The sequence below is a fragment of the Ictidomys tridecemlineatus genome, chromosome 7, assembly GCF_052094955.1.
Source record: "Ictidomys tridecemlineatus isolate mIctTri1 chromosome 7, mIctTri1.hap1, whole genome shotgun sequence".
In the NCBI taxonomy this organism is placed as follows: Eukaryota; Metazoa; Chordata; class Mammalia; order Rodentia; family Sciuridae; genus Ictidomys; species Ictidomys tridecemlineatus.
The window spans coordinates 176,775,715-176,797,461 of record NC_135483.1 but is presented as its reverse complement, the minus strand read 5'-3'; the positions used below and the strand labels follow the sequence as shown (position 1 = coordinate 176,797,461).

General features: G+C 32.9%; 1 protein-coding gene across 8 annotated transcripts in view; it reads right to left on the bottom strand.

The window, feature by feature from the left end:
• Positions 1–21,747, bottom strand: part of Spag16 (sperm associated antigen 16) — an 872,559-nt gene that overhangs the window by 316,242 nt on the left and 534,570 nt on the right. For all 8 annotated transcript variants that reach the window (XM_040294874.2, XM_040294876.2, XM_040294878.2 and 5 more), the window contains one exon: positions 11,850–11,976. In XM_040294874.2, the coding sequence (XP_040150808.1) occupies positions 11,850–11,976 (127 nt within the window). The remainder of the gene's footprint in view (positions 1–11,849; positions 11,977–21,747) is intronic.

Genomic DNA, 21,747 nt, shown 5'->3' with positions numbered 1-21,747 from the left:
CAAACTTTTTTTATATAGTATCATTTTTGTTGATGTTGTTAATTTATACGTTTTTTGTTTTGCCAGCAGAGAGGAAAACTACTAATTTTTCCATTTAATTGTATTGGGCTACTTTTGGACATTATTGCTTATAAAATTGTACATAAATATAACTTTTAGATTTAAGACATGTCCATATGTAGCAAATCATATACTTATATGGTAATAATAAGGCAAAGTGGGTTAAGCATGGTTTGTTATTGTCTTTTCCAAAGAAACAGTTTATGGATAAACAAATTCTACTTTCTCTTACTCCATTAAATTATGTTTTAACTTTGCTGTTTTTCTATTTGCTAATATTTTTTGGCTCTACCTCCCATCAAGTTTCATACATTGTAGGTATCTCAAAACTTGAAGTTATTCTTGGAAGCCGAGTTGTCAAAAATACAAATGGCCATTTCAGTATATCTTTTACAGAAGCATTTAATTTTGTTGTGTGACTAAATTGAAGAGCTTTTGCCTTTATTTATAAAATATACAACTGCCCAAAACAGGAGGCTACACAAAGCAGCTTGTCTTCCTTTTCAGTGTTTTCTTTATTGAATGAAAGGCTTAAGTACAATGACCAATTTTTAAAAGGAACATGACTAGGTGCAGATTTTGTGATTATCCAAGATAAGTGCACTTTAATTTTAATTAATTGTTAATAATTTTCTAGTGCTGCAGATTTATATAACAAGAGATGTAGTTTTGCCTTAGACTGATCACAACCACAGTAGGATGCCAGAAATACTTGCCAAAAATGCTGCATTTAATTTCTAGTTTCATCAATGATACCTAAAATTTATAATTAACACCTAGTGCTACAATGAAGTAAAAGTTAAGTTTATTTGGAAGTACAGCCAAGCCATCATTATTGAAGCTTTAATGGATTGAATGTATAAAAAAATAAATAACAGTGACAAAATCATTCCCTAACTAATTTCTATATGTTGAACTGAATTAAGGAATTACAAGCAAGATGGGTAAAATAAACACTATATGGGCTGTGGAATTACACAATGATGTGAGGAATTACAGTCACTGATTTCTCAAAGTAACAGCCACAGACAAAATGTGAGTCAAAACAATCTACAATGAAATTGTTCAGTTTCATTAAGTATCATTTAACCCATCAACCAAAAAGACAGAATATCAATCATGAGAAGACTTGCCAGGAGCTTTCTCAGCTACCAGCTAGCAGAAAAATGACTGACCCTTTTTTACTTTAAAATCTAAAGTCTCAAGGCTAATATTGAGATTCAAATATTATTTCTACTTAGAAAAAGAATGTTGAACTTCATAGGTATTAAATATTATGCTGCACCATACACAACCAGGAAGTAATGAAACCTGAATGCAAACTCTATTCTGTCTGACTTCCATAACTATATTTTCTCTTTACCATACACAAGGCAGAAAAAAGCTGGAGGCCAGAAAGTGTATATATATATATTTGTAGATGGACACATTAACTTTATTTTATTTATTTATTTGTATGTGGTGCTGAGGATTGAACCCACTACTAGGGAAGCACTATACCACTGAGCCACAATACCAGCCCCAGAAAGTTTCTTTTGGTGAAACACAGTCTATGATTAAAGTATTCTCAATTTTTTATATGATAATCCTATTAATTATGTTATTCAAATAGGTGCTGTTTTTAAAGAGACCATGCAAGATTCTACTACATCTCAAAATGTGGGCCCATTTCTCTCCTCTTGGTTTTAACTCCCCTTCAATCATCTACACATATAATTCCACTGGCAATCTGAATAAAAGGAATTAAAATCTGAATTCAGTAGAGTAAATAAATAAATATCTCTATTAAATTTGGGAAATAATAACATGGTTTTTACAAGAAAATTGCACTAAATGTTTACATTTCACAAGATGCTAAACTTTTCCCTTTCCTAAGAACATATCTGATGAAACAGGGGAAAAGGTGATGAAGTTAAATTACACTCAGAGTGTGCTAATGTAATTTGGAACAGGATCGAACCCAGTGTCATAAGCAGATGCCTACAAATCTATTAGATAATCAGGTCTCATTCATTTGATGTCATGTTAAAACTGAGATTGTATGATGGAGTACTAGCATGGCAGTATGTAAAAACGTGGATGTGTAACCGATGTGATTCTGCAGTCTGTATATGGGGTAAAAATGGGAGTTCATAATCCACTTGAATCAAATGTATGAAATATGATATGTCAAGAGCTTTGTAATGTTTTGAACAACTAATAAAAAAAGGAATAAGGACTTTGATTCTGGAAGGAAATGTGCTGTGATCTCAAGATAAGCACAGTTGTAGACCTTTTAAAAAAGTTATTTAATGTCTCTGATTTTCAAATTCTTCATCTATAATGTGGTTAAACATTTCTCTAACTTGCAGCATTGTTTGTGGTAGGCCCTGTCTAAAGTATCTGATAGAATAAATATGGGCTATTTTTATAACAGATATTGAAGAACATAACAGAAACAATTACATATTCTGTGTTCAAATTTCATACCCTCCTAAACAATACAAATACTGTAACACTGATGAAAACCACCTATTTCAGCAATGGAATGAAAACTTCAAACAAGCATGTGGGAAAATTATTTTGCAAAGATTTACCTCATGTTACCCCTACTCAAACGTGAGTTCTAGTGCCCAGTATATTTCTTTTGATCTCTTCCTTCTAATTCTAGAATGTAATCTGAGCCATACAATTCTACATAAAACATAGCACAAAAGTATCTTAACTATGTCAAAAGTGAGTGTTGTCAAGATTAAATTATTCTAAACAAATGATAATGGATTATAATTATTCATATGCCCACCCACACCATATCTTTGCCTCTTTTGGGGGGAGATATTTGACTTAAGTGCATGAAATAGGAGAGGATTATTTCTAAATATGATAGAATTGAAATCTCATGGAATTTATCTGCATGTTAAGTTGGATATACAAAACTATGAATCATTGATTCTATATCATAATATGATAATTTTTCAAAGCCTGATACCCAGATACAAAAATCTTGTCTTCCTCTTGCTAGACTCTATTATACTGTTTATATTAACTATAAAGGAAAAGAGGCAAAGAATGATGCTATTTGATATATCTAGACAAAGGTTTTATGTCAGAAGTATGAGAAATACTACAAAATGTAGCATTTTGTCAGAGAAATGACAATCTTTCAAAACCTTAAAGCATTTTAAATTGATCTATTAGGACACAGTGGTTTTATTGTGTATTGAAAATACTTATTTTAATTTTTTAGAAAACAGGTTATTCATGCAAAATGCATTTCCACCTGTAAGACACAAACCATCTAATTTATAGTCCATGAAACAAAAATCTATGTATTTACACCTAAATTCAATAACAAATTTAAATTCTAATTTAAGTTCTAAAAAATCTTAGGCATTTCAGAAAACAAATATAATAAGTTGATTATTTAAATGAATATCTTAAGAATCAATTCATAACTATCTACAGGCTACTTCTGCTAAGGAAAGATATGAAGGATAAGTCAATTGATCATATTTTTTTTAAAACTTGCATTTTTTACACTTATTACTGACATTATTCTGAAAAAAGATACAATGTCTATCTTAATCAGTATAACATTCCTTAGAACACAGTTTCTACTGTAGTTTTAATGAGGTGAGAGGTACTATTTGGATAGGAGAAGCCTGTCGAACCTGAATAACACTGGAGACTACACAGATACCCAGAGAAGAGTAAAGGGACAGAAAAGAAGTTTGATTTTTCTGAAATGAAAGTCATAGTGAATTAAGATAATGAGAAAGAGAAAAATTAAATTATTTCAGAGACAATGTTAGGGATGGATTGAAAGATAACTTGAGGATGTACTGGGGAATAAAATAGACCAAATTATGTTATGCACATGTATGAATATGTAACAATTAAACTTGCTATTATGTGTAATTATAATGTACCATTAAAAATCTAGTTAAATAAAAGAAGAAAGATAAGTTGAGAATACTGATGAGGATTACAGCAGCAGAGGAGGTAGATTATGCCATTTTGGGGGAAAGCAGGGAGAGGATTGTGTTTGGTTGTAACCTGGAGAAACAAAATTGTGTAATTTATGTAGTTCATCTTTATTTAGTGCCAATTTTATGGTATGCCTTTGGCCTCAGTCTAACTGAAAAAAAAAGCAAAGCCAATGCAAATGAAATAAACTATATTTAAGGAAAGTGACACAAGGTATTTAGTTAGAAAAGACAAGATAGTAAGGTATTATTTCCCCTTCCTCCCTCCCTCCCACTTTTCCTTCTTTTCTCTCCGACTCCCTTCTTCATTATCTCCCTCCTTTCCTTTAACATTTGTTGAGCACCTACTATGCCAACCACTGTAAAAGCAGACAAGAAATCTGAGTTTAATGTTAGAGAAAAATCAAACAAATATAATATGGTACGATAATTGCTATAAGAAAATCTAAAACATGTTGAGTTCTTATTAGTCACGCTGCTAAACATGTTGTGTAATTAATCACTTAAAGACCATCATGTCTGTTTTAGTCATCTTTTGTATCATTGACAAGAACAGTGAAGAGGAATAAAGGCTTACTTATGGTTTTGAGGTCTCAGTTCATAGATGACCAACTCCATTTTGCTGGGCCTGAGGTGAATGTATCATGACATGAGGGTTTGGTAGAGTTAAGCAGGTTAGGACATGGAATTCAAGAAGCAGGGAAATAAAGGTCTGCTCACCAGGGACAAAATATAAACCCCAAAGTCAGGTCACCAGGGCCCACCTCCTCCATTCATATCCTACCTGCCTATAGTTACCAACAGTTAATCCTTATCAGCGGATTAATGCACCTATTAAGTTAAGGCTCTCAAAACCCAATCATTTCACCTCTTAATTTTTTTTTGCATTGTCTCACACATTAGCTTTTGGGGGAAACCTCATATCTAAACCATAATAACATCCTTATATGATTAGTACAATTAATATTTAAACCAAAATAACATCCTTATGTGATCAGTACCATTATCCACACTTTACAAACGAGAAAATTGAAGCAAAACATTTTGTGCAACTGTCAAAGGTCATACTGCTAATAAGCAGCAAAATTTAGGTTTGAATCCAGGCAGAATGGCTATGTGCCACCACTGTGCCTCTTTGATACAACATGAAGTATATCCAGGGTTATATAGAAATACATTAGTACTTTCATTTTTTAAAATATATCTGCTTGTACAACATTTCCAAAACCACTTGTCATTACATAATAATTATGATAGAATTGAAATCTCCTGGAATTTTTCTGAATCTTAATGGATTATACAAAACTATGAATCATTGTTTCCATTATCAAAATGTGATAATTTTTCAAAGTCTGATACCAGATAAAAAAATCTAGTCTTCCTCTTGCTAGACATTATAATGCTATTTATATTAACTGTAAAGGAAAAGTATGAAGGAATGATACTATTTGTAATATCTAGGCAAAAGTTTTATGTGGAAGGTATGAGATACACTACAAAGAGCGACATTTTATCAGTCTTGCTTGCAAATTGGTCATTCTTGGTTCTTGGTGGGAAAAGCATTTCAGCTCTCTCTTCAAGTTCAACATTTTAAGTAATTTATAAATAAATAATTATCAAAATAAATTCTAAGCATTAAAGTTTTTTTGGTTGCCTCCAAAGAAGCAGTGGAGAGCCTGTGAAGGAAAAGGAAGTAAGTCTTTCAAGACAGATGCAAATTCACCAGTGATAAGGGGAAATTATGTTAGGTAGATGAAATACCAAAGCAAAGCTTTTTTCCAAAAGTAAAATATGTGTTGTATAATTTCATGTGGTTAGGACTCGGAAATTATGTTAGGTAGATGAAATACCAAAGCAAAGCTTTTTTCCAAAAGTAATATATGTGTTGTATAATTTCATGTGGTTAGGACTCGGTGTGTGTGATAACCTAGGGTGGCTAACACATATGAGGTGAGAGGACAGTAAGCTTTTTGAATAGTGTTTGTGCAATATGAAGACCTCTGAATGGAGGTCTCCAAAGCCAGTATAACACAATATCTGGGTACTATGCAGTAAGGCTTTTTTTACCTTGTGCAATACAGCCTGATGCTGCAGTTGAGAGAACTAAGAACATTTTTAAGTAGTTAATTTTATGCAAACTCATTCTTTGATGATTAGAACCCTCTCAATCTTTTTGTAATAAGAAGTGACCAAGAAAAATGCTTTCTAACTCCATAGAATTTCACAATTATTTTTAACACAAAAAGCAGTTTTAAAAAATTGCCCTTAAAGATGAGTTGTGTTTTTTTACTCAAAAACACAGGTATTCCTAATTTTTTGACCTTTTATGTGATGATGAGCATTTGATAACGGTGTGCTATATGCAGATATTTTTGAAAATAATAATACAGTTAATCATCCCATCAAAGGAAAGGTGACATTTTAACAGTGAACAAAAAAGACACTTGTGCTATACAACATTTGATAACATGTTTGACAGTGTTTCCCTTGTGAATCTATGTAAGGACAGTGAACTTTAAAAGTTCTTGTATCTTTTTTCTTTTTTTCTATTTTTTTAATATTTGAAAATTTCTGATTATTTTATAAGACCAGTTGATGTACCTCAAGATAAAAGAAATTCCTAGCAAAAGTTTACAAAAATACCCTTGCATAATTGGTAGCTGCAGGGGCTGGGGATGTGGCTCAAGCGGTAGCGCGCTCGCCTGGCATGCGTGCGGCCCGGGTTCGATCCTCAGCACCACATACCAACAAAGATGTTGTGTCTGCCGAGAACTAAAAAATAAATATTAAAAAAAAAAAATTCTAAAAAAAAAAAATAATTGGTAGCTGCATTTGACAATCCAATCTGCCAATTGATAGGTACAGATTGTGGTGCTTTACTTTGCTTTTAGTTTTCTACCTTTATGAAGGACCATTTGCAGCCTTCATAGCTGCTAAATTCAATCACAGATCTGACTCTTGAGTTGCAGTTGTTAACTGCAATCATTAAATTCAGTTTTTTTAAATATAAGCACAATCTTTTTTTCTTACCAAAGAGTCATTTTAATATTAGTGGTTCTTTTTCTTTCTTTCTTTCTTTTTTGTCACAACCAACCAAAATTAGAGGTCATAAAATAACAATATGAAATTTCAATTACTGCCAATTGTATCCTCATCTTTTATTTTAGTGGTATATGTGTATGTATGTGTATGTATGTTATTACATAAATGAAATGCCAGCTTAACAGCAAATGCTAATAGCACTCCCCCACCGGAAAAAAAAAAATGGAGACTACTGTGGTAAAAACATGAAGGTCAGGTTGATTATAGGAGCCACTGAAATGACCAGGTACATGAAGAAGGTGGACCCCCAATTAAGAGGCAGCTTGGTTCCTGACTACAACTGACCACTTGGCTGATTTGGGCAACATACTTCCCAGAAGCTCTTTTTTTCTCAATTCTGAAATAAAGATAATAACAACACCCACCTAATCAGATTCCAATAAGCATTATATAGGTGTTGTAGGAAAAGTGAAGGCAATAAGATCTCTAGTAAATATAGGTTCAGAATCAAACCCTGAGAGAAAAGTCATGAACTGGGCTTTTGTTTCTACATTCAGATCTTCAAAGAATGTCAGACTCAGACTCTGAGAGTTCAGCAGAACCCATGGGGAAAACCAATAAGGCTAATGCACCCTGAGGCTGGACCATGAAGTAGATGGGTCAGGCACAAACAGGAGCCAACAGGTTACTTTTGGTGAGTTCATAGTTTTTTGACTTTATAGGAACTCACAGTGATTAGTTATTGGCTCATTTGGTCAAAGCTAAGACAGAAGAGTGCTGAGTGTTGGATCCGTGCATAAAGTTAGCTAGTTTGGGGAGTACGGCGTGGTCACTAAAGGTAACCCAGGCCACCAACACTCTGTCGGGTCACAAGAGATAAAATGTTAGAAATTCTGACCAATGCCACCCATCTCTGACACAGCTCACAGGCAGATCACTCATCTCATTCTCATTCTGTGCTTTACTATACAGAGAACATATTCTTTACTTCCAAAAAATTCCAAAAGCCTTAATATTTTCATTAGACTTGTGAATGACTAATAATCTTATTGCTATTGTTTTAAGCAGATTTCCAAATCACTCATGTACTTTGGAATTTTTTATGCTGCTTTTTGGGAGGACATTATAATTTTTCACTAAATTTATTATACAAAATATAATTTTCTGACAATAAAGCAATCTTTTTTTTTTCAATCTTAGCTGAATAGTTTTACTGTTTCATAATGTTGACAAAAAATAGAGGCAGCCCTGTAAAGCAGAACAATTTCATGAATTTCCAAACTACAAGTTCTTTTATAGCCTCTATTTGGTAATTATAGAGATTTATATCTCTCTCCTCATCCCCCACAAAATTCAAAACTGATCTGTCCATTTGACTTAGAGACTGACTTAGAGGTCTCCACATTCATTATCTTCCATAATAAGCTGTTCGATTAAGTTAGTGATTTAAGACTAGTATATGTTTGAGAGTGGAAGAAGGAACTTTAAAACTAATTTATAGGAATATAATCTGCTGATCATTTTTACATTTCATCAAAAATATTTTAGAGGGAGTCTCAATAGTAATTGATCACATCAACATGACAAAATTCAGGATTATTGCTTCACTAATAAGAAAAGGAAGTCATTCATCTTCCTTTAGGTCCAGACCTTTAGGATAACCTAACAACTTACTATTTATCAAGGCATTAACATATTTTAAAATTATCAAGAAGGATATCATAGGTGTAATTGATGTCACAAGTCAAAGAAAGTCATCTATTATCAATACATTTTTCTATTTGTACTATTACAAAGAAAAACCTATCGCAATCTTGGTTTCCCTCTTCAATGGCTCATAATATTCAACTGCAAATATAAATCAACTTCAACTCTTCCCTGATCCATTGGGAAAACAACGAATAATTCCAATCTTAGTAAAATATTCAATTATATTATGTAAACAATATATCAGGTAGCTTTAAAAACTATATATATCTTTAAAAGGCTGGGGACAAGCTCAGTTGATAGAGTGCTTGCCTCGCATGCACAAGACCCTAGATTCAATCTCCAGCACCAAAAAAATAAAAATAAAAATAAAAAATAAATTATACATATAAAATGAATTTTTTAAAAACTGAGTGATTCATGAATTTTTCTTGTTTGATTTTTAAATAAATAATGTATTTCTGAAACAAAGTTATCAGAACTACCTAATGCAACTCTGGTGAAAAATTCTGTTTAATTCTAGAGTTGTTGATTTTATGTGTAAAATTTTATATCAATATTTTAATTAGCAGATTGCATTATCTAATTTTTAAAAACAAATAACTACTACTCTTTTACAGAGTAGTCTTCTATAATACATAGTTATCAATTTAATTTTTTAAACCCCTTGGTTAAAATATTTTCATGAAATAATTTTTTTCAATCAATAATGCATTTACTGTATACTTACGAATAACGTTTAATTTGTATCAAAACATTTTAGAGTTCTTTTCCTGTATCAATGATCATGAAGGTAGTATGTATAATATTAATAACATTATAATATTAGTAATATAAATTTTAATTTGCCATTAAATCAATTAAAAATATATATGCTTTTTGAAATCATATCTCTGGGACTCATTGACCAATGCACTTACATTTAACCCACATGTAATGCCACTACTATGCTAAGGCACAGTGTTGTGCAGAGTCCCTCATTTTTTCCTGATAGTATGGAGAATAAGAGTACCAGAGGAGGAGCTTTGCAACATCAGGGTGGAAGGTCACACTTGATAAGTAACTTTATGTATTTAAGGCACATATAGTAGAGGCAACTTTTCTTACAGATAATTACCAGAGATTCAGTTTTTCACATGAGAGAAAGTAAATAAGAAATATGGTTTCTGAGAACATTCAGTTATAGCACTTAAAATAAGAATAAGAATATAAAGTCAATAAAAAATTAGTCTTAAATTTAGGTCACTGAATATTTTCTCTCTTGGTTTCCTTTGAACGGTTACTTTTATTATATATTCACATTTAAGTTTTTAGGGCTAAATGCTTTGAAAATCTTGCTTTTATATTGATGGTCCATTAACAGGAACAAATTCCCTTCATCAGGGTCTAAGCTATTTAAAGCAAGGAGGGGCATGTGGGAACTTTGTATCAAACAACAAATCATTCTGACCTCTTTCTTAAGTCATGTCTGATACTTTCTTCCCACAATGTCTCCCTGACTTCTGCTACCTCAGAATTCTACATCTCTGTGATACATGAAGCTGGTAACTAAGACACATGTTGCTCTGCTATTTTATCCTACTATATAAGGCTGAGGACGTCTTATTTCCCACTGATCTGAAATGAATTCACCTCAGTGGACTAAATAGAGCCTCACATACTGAACCTGCATCCCTGCCCATACCATTTGTATGTCCATCAAAATACTCCTTTATGTCAAATGTGCTTTGTATAAGGGAAGATAATGATATAAATTATAAGATGCTCTTCCTAATGGATCCTGGAACTAGAACTAGGGTTATTTTATATTTTCTTGGATAGTCACCCAGAGTGAGTCATTTTCTCTTTAATCCTCATCAAATGTTGCTAAGAATATGAATACATTGTCTTGCAAATTGTAACATTCTTCAAATGTAACATTTTTCAACAAACTTCTGTGCTCTGTCTCTTGTTTCCTGTATTTTTAGTTCTTTCCTCTCTGCCCTCTCCTCCCTAAATAAATAAACATACTGGCTCCTATGGAACAAAGCATCTTTTATTTGACCTCTAGAGCTACAGTCTCTTCTCCTGAATCATTAGAAAATATAGTCTCCATATCTTGTTTCCATTTCTTAGCACCAAATCCATTCTTAAAGCCATGTAATCCAGATTGTCTGATTTTACCTATGAAAACCCTCAAAACCAGGAGAACCAGGAGAACCCTCAATCTCAGACTAATCAGGAAAGTTGATCACTCTAAATTCCTCCTCTTCCCATGATCTCCACCTCTATTCACACCTCAAGTTCTGATACTTAGACTTATCTTTAGTACTTTCTCTCCTTTTCATTTTCACAGTCAAGCTTCAGTTCAAATTCTCATCCACTCACAGCTTGTTGTATGCTCCTTCAGGAGACTAGCTCCTTGCTTTACTATCAAAGTAATGTATTAAAGGCAAACCTGGTTGTTACAATGTTTGTACTGCACTCTTCCTTCTATTCCTCTAAAATAATTTGAAACAGATACTTCATGCATGTACACTCTGCCATTTCTCCCTTCTTCCTTTAGTTCTGAGAGTGTGGCATTGCAGCCTCCCAACTCCATGGCTTTGTACATGCGCTGCCCTGTCCTAGAATTCATCTCTCTCCGGACGCCCTGGTGCATCCTCCTTACTCTCCAAATCACAGCTCAAGCATAGCCTTCCTGGAAGCTGCTTACTCGCTCACAGCAGATGAGGCTCCTTGCTTTCCTCTGGCACATGTATGTTCTTATTTTATCACATACCTCACTTCATTAAAATGATCTCATTTCTATTTTCTTACAAACTGACAAACTCCTTGAGGGGAGGCGCATGCTTTCCTGTTTTTATCAACTGCACCAACAGTTTCTATCCCCTATAATTATTGAATTAATCAAATTAATATTTGATGAAATGATTATATTGCTTTTATGTTCTAGCAGTTAAGAGGCAGGATTTAGACATTGTAAGTAGGAACTTACTTTTACCCTCCACATCCTTTTAAAGTCATACCCAATACCTGCAGAATGACTGAGTGACTACTTATCAAAACCTGGGAAAAGGGAGATGATTTGCTTACTGTTCGTGCATCCCATAAGGAGAGGGTCTTGTCTGCTGAACCTGTGAGAAGAGTGTTGGAGAAAGGAAAAAACTCAATGCTGTTCACAGAATCTGTATGTCCGTACAAAGTATATCTGCATCTTTCACTGTATGGAGAGAAAACAAGAGGTAAAAATTTACTATCTAAATGTGTATGCTGTCTATACAAAGCTAATAAAAACAATTTTAGTATCTAAGGCATAACATGTAATTTTGTAAATGGAAAAAACCTTTATAAATACATTTTAAAAAGGAAATTTAATAACCACATTTTATTCTAAACACTTTACAGAATTAGTAGCATCAACTTGACTAAATTACCTTCAATTTATAGAATCACTTGGTAAAATCATCTTTAGATTCTTATTTATATCATAAAATGACTACATACAAATTGTTTTCATCTAATAAAGAAAGGTGTTAAGAAAAGAAATCTAACACTAATCCATAAGATTGAATATACTTTTTCAGGTCATACTTTTTATTTTTTTTCTTAACCTTGGCTGTATATTAGAATCACCCAAGACACTTAGAAAACATTGATATCCAGTTTCAAGCCCAAGATATTCTATTTCATTGATCTGAGATGGAGCCTGGCATTAGTGTATTAACACCTCCCCTGGTAAATTGTATCTTGCCTTTAGGGATGAGAATCTGAGCCAGTGATTCTGAAAGTGTTTTACTCAGACTAGCAATATCAGCATCACTTGGGAATGTGTCCAAAATGCAAATTCTCAATCTCATCCCAAACTTGTTGTAACAGAAACTCTGGAATGGGGCCCAACAATCTGTTTTAGCAACCCCTCCAGGGGATTCTGATGCTGAAGTTTGAGAACCACTGATTTAAACTATTAGAAATGATGGAGAATGAAATACAACTGCCACTTTGTCTTTTGCCATAATTAAAAAGGATATTTCTCAATGAAGCAAGGTACACACAGAATAGAATCACTCTTTGTTTGTAATGATTGTTTTTAAGTAACTTTAATAATGAATCTATTTTAAAAAGAGAGAAAGGATAGAAACAGAATAAATTCTGAGAACAAAGAGCTAAATATAAATGCAATCCCTAATATGATAATCATTTGATCTCTTGACCATCTGGTTCTTCTCTCACCTAAGTCATGCCTCATGTTATATTGTAAGATTTGTGGGCAAAACTCTGTATGGGAGCCAAAAGATTGGATTCCAGTGCTGAGTTTGACAAATCATAGATAAATAATTTAATTTCAGTGGCAGATTTCCTTCTTGCATGAATGAAATAATTTAACTCAATGAATTCAGAGATCCAGTCCAGTTCTACCATTCTGAGATTCTTTAACTAAAGTAGCAAATATAAAGTAAAAAGGAAGAAATCAATTTGAGCATGGCATCTAAGAATTGTTAGTTATAGTTTGTTCTTTCCTTATTAAATTTTGGCATTTTTGAGAAGGCAAGAGAAACTACTGTTCATTTGTATATGAGTATGCATGTAAATTACTTAACAACATGCCCCTTTACATATCAAGGCTAAGTATTATAGTAATTAGCAACTGGAGCAAGGAAATAAAATCAATAAATTTGTTAATTAGGGACATTTTATATAGTTCCTTTACCTCAATATCAAGCTATGCTGACAATATTTTGATGATTAAAGTTGATGATGTGTCAAAATATAGCAAAGTCAACAAACCATGACCCATAGACTGACCGCTTATTTTTGTAAATAAGATTTTATTGGAACATGTTAATTTGTCTACACATGGTCTATTTCTGTTTTCCCAGTACAGTCACAGAATTGCATAGTTACAACAGAGATCATATAGTTCACAGCCTAAAATATTGAATACATGGCCCTATGTAAAAACTTTTGCTGCTGGCTGGGGTTGTAGCTCAGTGGTAAAACACTTGCCTAGCATGTGAGAGGCACTGGGTTTGATCCTCAGCACCACATATGAAAATTAAATAAAATAAAAGTCCTTTGACAATGAAAAAAAATATTTAAAAAAACAAACAAAACTTTTGCTGATCTGCTGTCAAATTCAAGAGTAAAGCCTAAAGACAGTAATAAAGAAAGTCTGTATTGTTGACTTGCTTGCATTCAAAATACCTGAGGAAAGGTATCTGAGTTAGGAATGGCAATAGTTTGTATGAGGATTCACATAAATTCTTGGCAAGGGTCATGACAGCATTTCCACAGAGTATAATTTCACAGGGCCAAGCAGAAATTTCCTTCTCTATTGTTGAGAGATTAGCAATGATACCAGAGATCAGACCCTGCTAGAAGACACTGGAGTTGAATGTTACCCAGAGTGAAGAGGCTTCACTGATTATCTCAGACTTTCAGGTGGGATTATAGAAAAGCTCTCACAGCAGTAAGGGTCAGGGTCATGAACTGAGTTTAAAATTAAAGTAGACTTATCTTACAAAAGAATAAAATCAAACAAGGAAGGGCAAATATAATCTGCCCAGAATTCCACTGCTTGCTAGAATAGAAAGTATTAGCTTTTACAGGAAGACAACTAGGAGTTGTTCCCAAAATTATGTCACTAACAACATCCAGCATCTATATCTATATGTGTGTATATATATATATATGATCACTATGTATATACACACATATATAAAAAATCACTACATATATATATAAAATCACAACATATATTATATGTGTGTGTGTGTGTGTGTGTATAAAATCACTACATATATTAAGAGGTAGAAAGTTGTGAGCCACAATCAAGGAAAACAAAAGTAATAAAAATAGAGAACCTGAATCAGTTGTTGTAAATCAAAGACCAAGACTTCAAGTGATCTATTATTTATTATTAAATAATTTGTGCAAATCAATTACTTTGGAGAATGGAGAAAAACAATGGAAAATCATGGATATAGTCTCAGTAATCAGTGAAAAAATAAAACCACTATAACGTGTATTATTGGGCTTTTGGAGGGGAGTAGAGAGGAGAAAAAGGGAGAAAAGGGGCAGAAACATGGTCAAAGAAATGATGGCTAAAATTTTCCCCAATTTAATAAAGGAGGTCAAGGCACAGATCCTAAAAGTTTGAAAAATTCAAACAGGTTAATCAGAGAATTTACCTAAGCATATCATATTCCAACTGTCAAAGCAAAATGTAAAACAAAAAACTCTGAAAGTACCCTTAGATGAAATAAACATTGCTAGCTGGGGTCAGTGTCACAAATGGCAGCTGACGGTCAACACAAATAAACAAGGCAGAATAATGTTATGGCAGCCCGAAAAGTCAATCTCCAGCTACAAATATATTTAACCATGAGCGTAAAACAAACTTTCAAATCAATGAAAGTTGAGAAAATTCATCACCAACATATCTTTCCTACAAGAAATCCAGAAAAGAAGTCATTCAGATTGAATGGAAATGACTCCAGATGCAAATATCTGTATGCAGAAAAGAACAAAGAATTGGAAGTGATCAACTTGAGAGTAAAAATGAAATAATGTTTTCTTAATTTTTATAAGATGCAATCTATAGTAAAAATATCAATATTTGGAAGGCTTATTAAGTATGTAGATGTAGAATACAAGATAGCAATACCAAAAAGCATAGGAGTATACCTAGAACTATATTATTTTAATTTCCTTGCATATTAGATGAAGTATCATAATATTAATCATAATGTTATGATTAAAAATAATAAGCCATTGATTATTGCAATATTCTTTTAATCTCAAGAAAACTTAATGAAAGAATCCAGATAAATAAGCATACATATTATATGATTCAATTCATATAAAGTTCAAGAGTATTCATTCTATGACTATGGAAACCAGAATAGTAATTGCTACAAGGAGTGGGCTTTTATTAGATGAAAGCACAGGGAAGTAATGTTTTATATTTTTATAGGCTTTACTGATACATACATTTGTCAAACTTCATCTGATTAAACATTTAATAGCTGTCCATTTCATTATATATAAAATTTCAATGAAAAAAATAATTATGGTTTGTCAGAATTCTTTCTCTTGTCTTCATTCTTCTGATATTTGAACCACAATACTTTGGAATATATATTTATTTGAGTACATGAATATTTATAGTTATCCTATCTTTTATTTTTTCTGCTTTTTAAAGCTCATTACATCTTAAAGCACTTATACATTATAAAAGCACATATACATTATGTATATGCTGGGAAATGTTTTTAATTAAAAAGGAAATTAAAAGAAAAGGAAACAAAGAAATTTTTAAAAATCCACAAAAGATTTATGAGAAAATTAAGTTAAGGAAAAGAAATAAAATAAATGTAATCAAGGGGAAAAAAAGATGGTTAGTAATAGCAGCAGTAAAATGTTAAAGTGGGAAGAATATTTCTATAGAGTTCCACTTGTAACTAACGTGAGGTTACCACATGTAAACACTTTATTAGTGGCCATTTTTAAAATAGAAGTAAATCAAAATTGGATTTTTATCATTTTTTGTTATTTATTGGAAAGTTAAGCCATTTCAACTTATATAGAGTTATACTATAACCTTAAATTTTTTGCCTATAGAATTTATCATTAAGCTAAAAATCTTCAATTTGAAATTTTTAGTAGTATTTTAGGCAAACACAGAAATAAAACATATACATGTATCTTGTCACAATGATAATCTGATAAATATACATATACAAAGAATATATAATCTGGTAATATACATTCTGAAATACATAAACACACTTTTGGTGAAATACTGTGCACATCATAATTTATAGTATTCAGTCATTGTCTTCTGTCATTAAAACCCAGTGCAATTATTTGGGAGTATATTCATGTTTGGTAGTAGGATGGGGATAGCAGTTCTTCAATGATATATTATAGCTCACATAGTTTCCCCAAAAGATGGAAAAGCTAGGTCTTCACATAGCTTAAGGGAAGAAAGAACTGCTTGAGAGAGGAAGAAATCTGCTCACAAGTCACTGGCTTAAGGTGTGGAGCATCCTGGGCAGACAGGCTGCAAGAGCAGGCTTGTGAGAGATTAATTAGCTGCCAGAGAAGGAAGGCCCATTCAGAATTCCTTCGCAAGGTGAAAATGGACTAAAGTGATGGAGCATGACAGTACCGCAAAGGATGAAAATGATTTGTACATTTCCATCAGCAACATAAACACTGAAGCCTGATGCAATTTTCTGTTTCCCTGTCTGCTGTTTTCCTATCATTTTGCAGGAAGAAGTTAGTTCATAAGCAATAGCTCTTTCCTAACTTACCTCCTGTTTTTCCTTTATTTTCTTTTGTCTCCTCTATTTGTTTTCCTTACACCCTTGATTTAATTTATTATTCTGGCAACTGAAAGATGGATATTTCTCTAAACTTTCAAATTGCTGTAAAACAAAGTTATCTTCTCCTCTAGGCCAGATATATTTCACTTAAAATGCATTTCCCATACATATGTGAACGCTAAGAGGACACTGTTTTAATACATGATTTTCCCTTGTGAGGCATTAAATTTTAGGGTTTTAATTTTCTTTCATATGTTTGTTTTAGTACTATTAATATTAAATGTGAAATGGTATCTTTAAAACCTCAGGCTTGTATGAACATGAGGGTCGACAAAATGTGTTTAATGGAATTATGGAACATTTACAGAAAGACAAACAGCAAGGTATTTTTGAGAGAATATAAAAAAATTAAATATATCTGTTTCAAAAGCAAATACTAGAATTCATTGACATATTAACTGTTAGTAAGACTTGGGTTTTAAATAGCATTTAGATAATTTAACCAATATATAATGATAAAATTTATGATAGGCTTATCCTAAATAACATGAAATACCTTAATTTAATATTCCAACATGAACATAAGTGAAACCTATTTAAACCCCCGTATGTGATTCATAACATCCAAGTTTAATGAGGGATTTCCCTACTTTCTAGTTCATTTAGAAATGTTATTTTTAAAAATTAGATCTATGTGTTATTTTTAAAAACCCACCAGAGTTCTGCACCTCATCGGGCAAAGTTCTCAGATGACACCCAAGTTTTGACGTAAAGAGTCAAAATTGTTTTATAATCAAAGTGTCTATTACCAAAAATAATATAAAATACTTCATCATACAATAGCTTCTTTCTCTGTGACCATGGAATTCAATTGAACATTTAGTGATGGAGGTGATATTTAAGTAAAATCTACCATGGAGTCTGCCACAGGCACTAGGAAAAATTTTACCACCATTTGTGTGTAGGTGAACATCAGTGGTTTGAAAACATCACTCAGGTAGGGCGGAGACCAATTCTCTCCTAGACAAGGCAATTTCTTGGCCAAAGCCCTTGACCCATAAACATATAAGCTGAGAATCTCCCCCACATGATCATAAGACCTAACATGAAGGGCAGATTCCTGACAAGCTCTGCCTCTGAGGGCTCTGAGGGTATCTGTGGATTCAACCAACTAGGGATAGAAAATATTTGAAACAAAAATTGTGTATGTACTGAACATGTACTGACATGTTTTTTCATCATTTCCGAAAAAATACATCATAACAACTATTTACATAGCATTTGCATTGCATTAGCTATTGTAAGTAATCTAGAGATCATTTAAAGTATAGAGGATGATGCTTGTAGGTCATATGCAAATACTACTACACCACTTTATATAAGGTATTTGAGGAACATCAGATTTGGGTATGGGTTGGGAAGAGGTTGGTGGAAGGATGAAAGGCCTGGAGTGATGCACATACTGATAACATGAGAAACAGTGGAACCATGACAATATACTGGGAAACAAATTATATGTTATGTATAATTTTTATGCAAACTTTTAATTTGATATAATAAAAAGATCAAATAGCAAAATGGTAACTGAGGCAAGTTAATAAAGCCAAAGTAAATAACTTTATAACTAAACAATTCCTACATTTTATATTATAGTTTAATTAACACTTATGAATGCTTAGTATTTTAAGCAATTTATACACATTGATGTAATGGTCAATTTGAATTGTCAACTTGATTGGATTAAGACATGACAAGGATTAGAGGATTATAGGTGTGTCTAGGAATGGTTGGCATGTGGAATAGCCAACTGAAATGGAGATCCTCCCTAAGTTTGGGCAGCACTCTCCAATAGGATGATGGCTTAGATGGAATGAAAATGGAAGAACAAGGAAGCAACAGCTGATATAAGCTTGATTCTCCTTGATGGCTGCTGCAATTGCCTGAGGATATTAGACTCTCACTTCTTCACTCTTCCAAGCAGATTTACCAGAATCCTTTGGTCTTGGACTAGGGTAGCACTGTTGATCTCTCTTATTCTCGGGCTTCAGCCTTTTGGACTGCACAGCTACTGATTCTTCCAGCTCTCCAGCCTGCAGATGGCCATTGTGGTGTAAGCCAACCTAAGAAGTCTCTCTTTTGTAATTATACTTCCTGTTGATTCTGTTGCTCTAGAGAACACTGACTAATACATTAATTAACAAGGACATGAAGTATAATCAACCCTCATTATTCATTGGTGATTTCATACTTCCAAATTTGCCTACTTGCCAAAATTGATTTCTATAGCAAAGATTTCTACTTGAAAAAATCAAGTCAGGGTCCTGATGGTCTTTTCTCCACTAGGTATCATCCCTTGCCTATAAAAACTAGAAGAATCCTAACATAAATAATTTCATCTACTCCCCCTTGCCTATACTAAAATACTTAAATACTACCACAGCTTCCAACAGTTCAGGCTGCATGCAGAGGATGACCCTAGCCTTCCTTGAAGTGTCTGCCTGAGAAAACTCAAGGCTGTCAGGAGAATTTACTAGTTGTTCTAGCCAAAACCTGATGATAAGCCCCTGGCTACCTTTTCTTACAGGATTTACTAAAAAGGGCTTACAATTGTGAATCCTTCCTTTATCCCTTTGAGATGTATATGAATCGCTTACAACTCAGGAGTCTCTCCCTCAAAGGACCTAAAAGCCATTCCTTTAGAATGTAATCATCAGCTAAGCTACAGTGAGAAGTAATAAATTCAAGTGTTCTATTGCACAGTAGGATAACTATAGATCAAGATAATGCACTGTATGTTTCAGAAAAACTAGAAAAAAAAGCATATTGAATGTTTCTACCACAAAGAAATTATACATTTGAGGAGATATATATGTTTACCCTGATTTGAACATTGTATAATATGTATATGTATTAAAAAATCACAAGGTACCCTGGATATATGTACATTTTTAATGTCTTAATTTTAAACAATATAATAACCAGAAAGGACAGAGCTCTGGCCCAGTCTCGGCAGGAGGACAGAACTGTCCACACTAACTGACCATTATGATTTCCACTAATCGAATTCTACTGAGTCACTTTTCAAGCTATTTCTAGTGTTCCCTTTAAAATTCACACTTACAAATCAGAGTGGAGTTCAGGTGATGCTGGACCCTCTTCCCTTTGACAATAGCATAACAGTGATTAAAATTTGACTTTACTATCTTAACTAGTATCTAGCTTCATTTGCCTTTGACAGTAACCCGCAAATTAATACCCATAGCAGTATGTGTTCTTTTGCAGACAATGGGCTTGTGCAGAATGGTGAGAAATTTGAGTCACCGGCTGTACTTTTCAAGCTGTGGTCAAACTAGGCAAAGTTCTGCCTTTTGCTTCAACTCTGACCTGTAAATAGTGTCACTTTCAGTCTATTTTGTACCAGGATTTTCATATTTTTATGTTTTTTCATTGGTGATTTTACTCTTTAGAATGCCCCCAGGTGTGGTGTTGGAAGTGCTGCCTAATGTTCCCAAGTCCAAGAAGATTGTGTTGGTAAGTTTGTTAGCTTCATTTAGGTCTGAGCTATAGTGCCATTCTCTGCGAGTTCCATGTTAATATTCTATAATGTCTATTGAATAAGGTATCTTTAACACATTGTGTCCCATAATCCTATATAGAGGACACTAAGAGAAACTTAAATTGAGCAATTTATAGGCATCCAATAAATGGTATAGGTTTTACAGGCATCCCCTCCATACAACAATGAGACATAAGAGGTTAAATACAAATTCACAAAAAAAAGAAGTTTTGTATATTGGCTAATAAATCAGCTTGCAGGAAAATTAACCCAATATTTCTCCTAAAAACAATGATTCATATTTACTAATTCAGAATTTGGCAACACAAAAGAATGTTAAGTAACTTTAATAACAAAAATAAGCAGCACTTATTATTTCGTTAATTTAAGAAAAGATATGAAAAATGAAACGTAAAGAATCAAGATAATATTCCACATTTCACAAGGGTTGGAGTCAAGATTTTATCTCAAACAGTTGGCTCTAGACCAGGTAATTTTAACTAGTATCTACAGTAGCTTCCTTATTGTTCAAAGTAATATTAACACCAATTAAGGATCTTGGGTCATAAGCAATTGATGAAATTATGCTATGCAGGCACAAAAATATACCTAATACCAATTTTTTAAGTAAATAGTCACTATTGGAAATATTTTAATGCCTTCAGGTAAAACAGTGACTATCTGGAAAATTAATTTATGTTAATCTCTCCCCCACTATGCTAGATAAATCAACTTCTATGGATTGGAAACATTTTAAATTTAGATAAAACAAACGTTAATTGGTCTGATACAGTGGTGCATGTAGTTCATTTGTACTGGTCACAATAGACAAAGGTACACATCCCTTCCCAACTCCATGTGCCCTGAGTTCACTTGGTACCTTGAAATTGGTCATAGTGGGATTATTTAAACCAGGGAGATAAGCAAATGTTATACATCATTGCTTTCATTTTGAGAGTGAATTTAAAAGCATACCATTTGCATATGCTCAATATCCTCAATGGGATGGTTAATTTTATGCATCAACTTGACAAGGCTAACGAATGTCTATATAGCTAGAAAACAATAATACTGGGTATGTCTATTTCAGTGTTTCTGGAAGAGATTA